This window comes from Myxocyprinus asiaticus, chromosome 9 (assembly GCF_019703515.2).
Source record: "Myxocyprinus asiaticus isolate MX2 ecotype Aquarium Trade chromosome 9, UBuf_Myxa_2, whole genome shotgun sequence".
NCBI classification, from domain to species: Eukaryota; Metazoa; Chordata; class Actinopteri; order Cypriniformes; family Catostomidae; genus Myxocyprinus; species Myxocyprinus asiaticus.
Window position 1 is genome coordinate 9,644,826 of NC_059352.1, and position 7,383 is coordinate 9,652,208.

The 7,383-nt window shown below is 37.3% G+C and overlaps 1 protein-coding gene across 1 annotated transcript in view; it reads right to left on the minus strand.

Moving 5' to 3' along the window:
• The window catches only part of LOC127446038 (protein-arginine deiminase type-2-like), a 32,103-nt gene extending 26,865 nt beyond the window's left edge, over positions 1–5,238 (minus strand). The window contains exons 1-2 of the mRNA XM_051706651.1: positions 5,020–5,238; positions 2,112–2,280 (exon numbers count right to left, since the gene is read on the minus strand). Coding sequence (XP_051562611.1) covers positions 2,112–2,280; positions 5,020–5,108 — 258 coding nt within the window. The 5' untranslated portion in view covers positions 5,109–5,238. The remainder of the gene's footprint in view (positions 1–2,111; positions 2,281–5,019) is intronic.
• Between the last annotated feature and the right edge of the window lie 2,145 nt (positions 5,239–7,383).

The window sequence follows — 7,383 nt, forward strand, 5'->3', positions numbered from 1 at the left end:
CTGGAGAAAACTTTATGGATTGGTTCGACTCTCCCATCGTCAATACAAGATCTCGGCCAAAAATGTATGTATCTCTTGATGGAAATAAATGTTGTGACGTTGCATAAGGTTGTCAAAACAATGCCACACCAAATGCGTGCCATAATTAAAGCTAAAGGCAGTCCAACTAAATATTAGAGTATGCAATTTTTTGTATTTTTTTTTTTTTTGGTCAGGGCAGTGTATTTGTACAGTATGTGTATTCCTTGGAAATCAAACCCACAACCTTGCTCTACCAGTTTAGCACATTAAACAAATTTTTTTCACACTGTAAAAAAAAATATTTTACATTTATGGCAAAATTCCAAAAGTTCTGGTTGCCAGAAATTTACCTTTACGGGATGTCATTTTGATGTCCGTATATTTTACTGTTCACTACCCTATATTATTAAATGAAATAAACTTAATATACTAACCATTAGGGACATGCACAGACATTTTGCGGGGCAGGGGCTCAAGTGGAAAAAAGGGCACTTCTCATAATTATTATTATTATTTTTTTTTTTTATTTGACTTCATTACCAATTTATTTTACTTCCCTCACACTCACGCAATTGTTTCATACTCAACAGATTTCTACAAAATAATCAGATCACACAGAGACCATGGTCTTCTTTATTATTCACTAGGTTTATCACAAGAGCAGGCAACAGCAAAGGAAACTATGCCACAATGTGCATGTTTTCTATGCTACTAGTTTCAAGTATATATTTAGAATAAATGACTGCACCAAGGAAAGGGACAGTTTCACTAATAATTTGTTTATTTTGCACAAGGGCATTCCTATTCCAATAGGATTCCTATTCACCTGCAGTGCCTTGTCAAATGTATGCAAATTAGCGCATTTTAATTAGTTATTGCCTAATTTGCATATCAATATGGCGATTGTGATGACGTTTACTGTATTCACCTGTAGTGTCTCCATTAAGTACAGTACATTAGCCTGTATGGTCAAGATATATTGCCTTAGCTAAACTTTAGCTAACTTATTACATTAGCTAGTAGCTCATGAGTCATGCATGTTAGCAAGACACAAGTTAACTATATTTGTCTTTTGGCTAATTAGCTGTAAAGTCGAGCCACTGGTAGCTTAGTCTTTTGTTCATCACCACTCACCTCCACACAAGCCAAGAAAAACACAACTGGGATAGGAGCTGGGAGGGCTGCTGCCTGCCTTTGTCTGATGTGCAAATGTGTGCTGCACTGCTGCACTGCTGCACGGAGACGCGGAGGGAGGGAGAGAGGAGGGCAACGGAACTCAACAAAGTCTCATCTCCCGACCTGATATTTAGATTTTTTTATTCAATAAATATATTTGTTTGACAGGGAAGCAGTGTGCAAACAGGAATATATATTTTCCCCAGAAAAAAAGGGCACTTTCTCTCGAGGAAGAAAAAGGGCAGGTGCTCAAGCCCCCTTTGATGTCTCTGTGTGCACGTGCCTGCTAACCATCTTGAACTATAACACTCTGCTTTTCACTTTAAAATGTGTTTTTAATCACTATGGCAAACTACAGCAAAACATCAACATAACTACATAAAATATAACACAGAACATCCCAATGTACATAACTGATATTTAAAATAAGAAGAAACCTAACTATTCCCACAAAATATACTGGATCATGCCTGGGAACGACCGATTATTGTTTTTCTAAAACAATAATTTTAATTATGATTAACCGTAAAAAGTACATTTATTCTCTTGTTAAACATTATACATTTTTACCGTTAATTATACAGTAAAATTATACTTTTTATGACTATTTTTTTGTTACAAAATTCTGCCATAAAAATACATGTCTTGTCTTGTTATATATATTGTAATTTTTGACTGTATATGTTAAGGTAACTATCCATTACCAATTATTATTTTCATTTACTCTAGCATTTTTACATTCTTTTACTATTAAAATTACGTACATTTTTTACAGTGTACGTTTAAATCCCTAAAGCAGAATTTACCCCCAATTTTTTTTTTTTAAGTCTCCCGTCTTCCAAATTCTGTATGGGCTTGTCTGTAATAACATGCGTAAATAGCTTAAGAGCACATTAGTGATCGGATGGAGTTACTTTGTTGTCATTTGCAGTTTTGCTGACTGCGTCCATGCTGATGAGAAGGGTAGAGTTTGGGGCAAGGACATTCGAGGGGGAACTCCCCTCCCTGGTCGGGGGAGTGACTTTGAAATGCACATCGGGTGTGCATTTTACAGTGAAGAACTTGGACTGATGTGGGGCACACCTGCAGACAGCACAAATAAATAGAGACAATCATTATGAATTTATCCATTTCACCATACAATACTACACAAACGTTTAGTCAAAGGACCTCTTAAAATAATCTTGTATTTTAACAAGAGGACCCCAACAGGGCCAAAAATCATTACAGGGGTCATTTCCTGAAACAAAACATTCTATCACATAAATTAGAGTGTTAATAAATGACATTGTGCCATCTCAAGCTAAATTAATAACATTAATATACATTATAGGATATAATTATACCTTTAGAAAGGTAATTGTGTTGACAGTTTCAGAGTTTCGACATTTGATGCAGTTTGTCACACTGTAGGACACTGATATCACTGCTGTGACAAGACATGTCAAACAACCCAAATGTCATAATGCTGTTATTATGACTAATGCATCTAGGATTCATTTCAAAAGAAAACATGAACTAGTCATGATGGAGTTATTAGGAGATTGTCTCTTTCAGTATGGACAAATAAGACATTGAGACATTTTTTTTTAAACAAAAGAAAAGGGCTATAAGTTAGTTTGGATAGCTATAAAAGACAATAGCTGACAGTGGCTGTTAAACAGAAGCATTCAGACAGACTTTAGTGGATGAATTTAAATAATGTCACAACACAATAATCTCATTCATCTGCCTTTGGAACTGAAAGGAGAGGAAATTCTTCAACAATCCCCCCTAAATACTTACAGCAAAAATAAAGTAAATATAATGGCAAGCAAACAAACAAACAATAAATACATAAGTCACAATTCACCTTTTTATTATTAATAAAAAGGCTATTTGTAGGATTATTAAGATTTTTTGCATTGTGATATTTGTTCTAGGAAAATGGCATGTTCTTAATAGGTTTAATGAGATTCACCCACTAAATCCTTCATTTTTCTTTTACCTTTTCTAACTGTTGGATAAGATCATTTATAAAATAATTGAATAGAAAGATGTGTGTATACTTCAGGTTCACCTGATTTAGCAGGTGCTTATGTTAAACGTGTGATGCTGTTATATTGTCGTTGGTAGTGTTGAATAAAACCCAGCCCAAGGCAAGTCTTGGGCTGGGACAAAAGAATATGTTCATACCAGAATGATGTTGCAAAATAATTGTTTACAGACTACATCAATAGAACAATAAGCTTAAAGGGATAGTTCACCCAGAAATGAAAATTCTCTCACCCTCATGACATACCCAGATGTGTATGACTTTCTGTGTTCTGCTGAACACAAATGAAGATTTTTAGAATATTGAAGAATAGTTCAGCTCTGTAGATCCATACAATGCAAGTGAATGATGACCAGAACTTTGAAGCTCAAAAAGCATATTTAATCCATTAGACTTCAGTGGTTAAATCTTTGTCTTCAGAAGCGATATGATAGATGTGGGTAAGAAACAGATCAATATTTAAGTCCTTTTTTTACTATATAAATGTCCACTTTCACTTTCACATTTTTCTTTTATTTGGTGCAATTCACATTCTTTGTGCATATCACCAGGGAGGAGAATTTATAGTAAAAAAAAAAAAAAAAAAAAAAAAAAGGACTTAAATATTGAACTGTTTCTCACCCACACCTATCATATCGCTTCTGAAGACAAAGATTTAACCACTGGAGTCTAACTGATTACTTTTATGTTTCCTTTATGTGCTTTTTTTGAGCTTCAAAGTTCTGGCCACCATTCATTTGCATTGTGAGGACCAACAGAGCTGAGATATTCGAAAAGTCTTTGTTTGTGTTCAGCAGAAGAAAGAAAGTCATACACATCTGGGATGGCATGAGGGTGAGTAAATGATGAGAGGATTGGGTGAACTATCCCTTTAATTGTAAGTTATTTTACCTATTTTATTACATCTTTTGGGGCCGTTCATGTATTGTTGTGTTCCATCTGCACACTTTTTGTATTCCACAGAGACCCACTGTAGCAAAACTGGAACAGTTGTTCAAAGCAATTAAATAACATGCCTGTCTATTTTAGTAAATGTGGGTTAAATCGAAATACAACAGCAGCAAACACTCTAAATTATTCATAGCAAACATGTTTGGTTATTGAAAATTATAATTCCAAAAAAATGATTCATTTTTAATGAGAATATGAGACTCGAAAGGTGCAAAATTTCAAGGGATGGCTAGTTTTCAACAATTTTCAATGGTATTCAAGCATCACTCCCCAATCAGTAAATGTATTATAAATATATCCCATATGGATTTTAGCCTTGTGAAACTTTAGAAAGTGTCGGCTTCCAAATAGGGTCAAGTACTACTTATAGTCAGGGCTTTAGCAAGGTATTCTGGACCCCCTGAATATATATTGCTCTGGGCCCCTTTCCTATTACAAATATACAATTAGAATTGGTTGAGGGGCTCCCCTGGACCTGTGGGCCACTAGAATCGTTACCATCTTTCACCCCACTAGCTACAGCCCTGCTTATAGTATATCTAATTAAAACAGTAACATCTTACAACCTTGACCCCCCCCCCCCCCTCATCTAAAAATATGATACAATATCAATGTTTGGGTCTCTGACTGTTAATTGTTGGTCTGTGTATACGCATGCGTCAGACTGATATATTTTTGGCATGTTACAAACGAGCCTCGAGACCCCTGCGTTCTTATTCAACCCGTCTTGCTATTCTTATCCTGTGTGAACGCCCCCTCAAACAGTCAAATAAAACATAATTATAATATTCGTATGATTCTACGCACAGAACCTCATGAAAAATAAACTTGCCCACCTGTTTAAATTCACCATCAACTCCGTTCCGACCACGTATGTCGTCTTTGCCGTTTTTTCGATCTCAAGTCTGAGCGTTCGCTGGGACATGATGATTTGCGATTTGTCTTTCTTTCAGTGGTAACCAACAGTTACGCGTAACCTTTTTATACTTGAAATGTCTCCGTGCGAGCGCCTATTGGTTCACCGAAAGCAGGTGGATGTGTGCAGGGAACCGAGAAGACGTCAGCTGACTGTAAACGCCCACACTCAGTAGTCAAGCGACTTAGGGGCCGTTCACAACGAATACGTTCGTGCGTGCATCTGCACTTTTTTGAATTTTATTTTTTATTGTTTTTCTATGTAAAAACATGGACGTACGTATTTGAGGTTGCGCCGCGGGAGCGCCGCAATATTTTGACGCCGTGTCAAGTTAAAAATAAATTCAACTGTTTAAAACGCTCCGTTTGGAGGTGCTTTACCCATTTTCTAACCTGGTACATATAATTGGCAAATATTATATCCACACATGTAAATGAACACACAAAAAAATCCCCCCACCCGCAACCCACCCACACACACACACACACACACTCCCACACCGGTCAACAACATTGGGGGCGTGTTGAAGCGGGTTTCGCCCAGGGCGCCATACAAGCTAGAACCACAACTGTGCACTGGTAAATGCTTTTCATAATTTCCAACAACTTCCCTCTCTTCATAGTTCGAAGGAAACTGACTGGTTGTGCTTGTTCCTGCAACACATCCATTGTCATATATCTTCCACATCTACAGGTCTCAGGTAACGTGTTTGTTTTCTCCCCAGGGCATAAAAAACCATTAGGAGAGAAAAGACATGTTCTTACCTGTCTAAAATGTACTACATACTTGTTTTAAACCCTTTTCCTTGGAAGAGCTTAAAATGAAAGGGTACCCAACTGAATAATGCAATTGCTTATTATTAAACAAATATAGCTGCGAGCAGCAATTAACGGGGTTCAAGCGGTTTAAGGCCTTTAAGCACATGCGTAAAAAGGTATTATGTTTTATTTAGCAAGCATGTAACCACCTATATCATAGATGGAATAGACCATTTACAGCCAATACAGACAATATACTAAGGAAATACATGTTTTTTAAAGCTCATAGCGCCACCTATGGTCCAGTATGAGGAGATCTAACAAATTATATGAATTATAGCTGCGTCCCAATTCAGAGGCTGCATCCTTCAAAGGTCGCATTCGAAGGCCGATTGCGTCACTGCTGCATGGCAAAGGCTGTCCCAGTTCGAAGGCTCCTCCAAATTCGTCCTTCGTTTCCCGTGAAATGAAGGATACAACAGATGGATCCTTTGCGGCCTTGCCTAACTGAGAATTCATTGCGCGCCAGTGATTACAGGATGTTTTTGAGAGAAATTGCCGAATTACACTTTTAAACGTAAGTATTGGGTTTCAACTTACTCAAATATCTAATGATACAAATGTAAAAAAAATAAATAAATAAAAAAATAAAAAAACCTTTAAAGTGGTTCAAATGTTGACTTATGTCTTACTAAGATGCGATAGTTTATACTCTTTATTATATACAGAAATGGACCATGTTGAAAATATTTAGACAGTTTGTGAACCCTGTTTTGTTTTCAGACAGTTTAATATAACTTTCAAAAAAGTCCAGTACAAACGTTACAGTCACTCAGCAGCTGTCAAAGTTGTTAGGCGACAAGAACAGTCCTCCGTAGGCTAGACTGTCCCAATTAACAATGCTCAGTCTGACCTTCGTGGCCTTCGAAGGCGTGGCCTTTGAAGTCTGAGTACTTTGAAGGATGCAGCCTTTGAACTGGGACACAGCCATTGTGTGTACGTGTGAAACACCACGTGATTACAGAGGCGTAAAACTCGTTAGTGCCATCCATTGGCCGATTTCTTTCAAATTTCTCACAAACCTCTAGGGCCAGGATTCAGACAGGCCCACCGAGTTTTGTGCCAATCGGCCTCCGTTAACCTTGTCTAATAGGTGCTCAAACTTCATTGGCTGATGGCGGCCATATTTTTTGAGATACGCCAATGTCCTCATAGACAGTCATGACACCTTGGACAAAGACACTGCATGCAGATTTTCAACTCAGTCAGACTAACGGTTGGTAGTTAGAGCTGTTTTCATGTTTTTTCCTGTTATAGCGCCACCAAGTGGCCAAACTCCGCGGGGGGTTTTTTACTGTCACCTCAGATTGAGCTCATACATGTGTACCAAGATTGGTGAAAATATCTCATTTCGTTTGGGCGTTATAGCCATTTTAGTAAAAATGGCCTGCCCTTTTCGAAAGTTTTGGCACCCCTTAGCGACCGTGAGTCGAAATTTCAACTTTTTTTTGATAATTATTGATAAT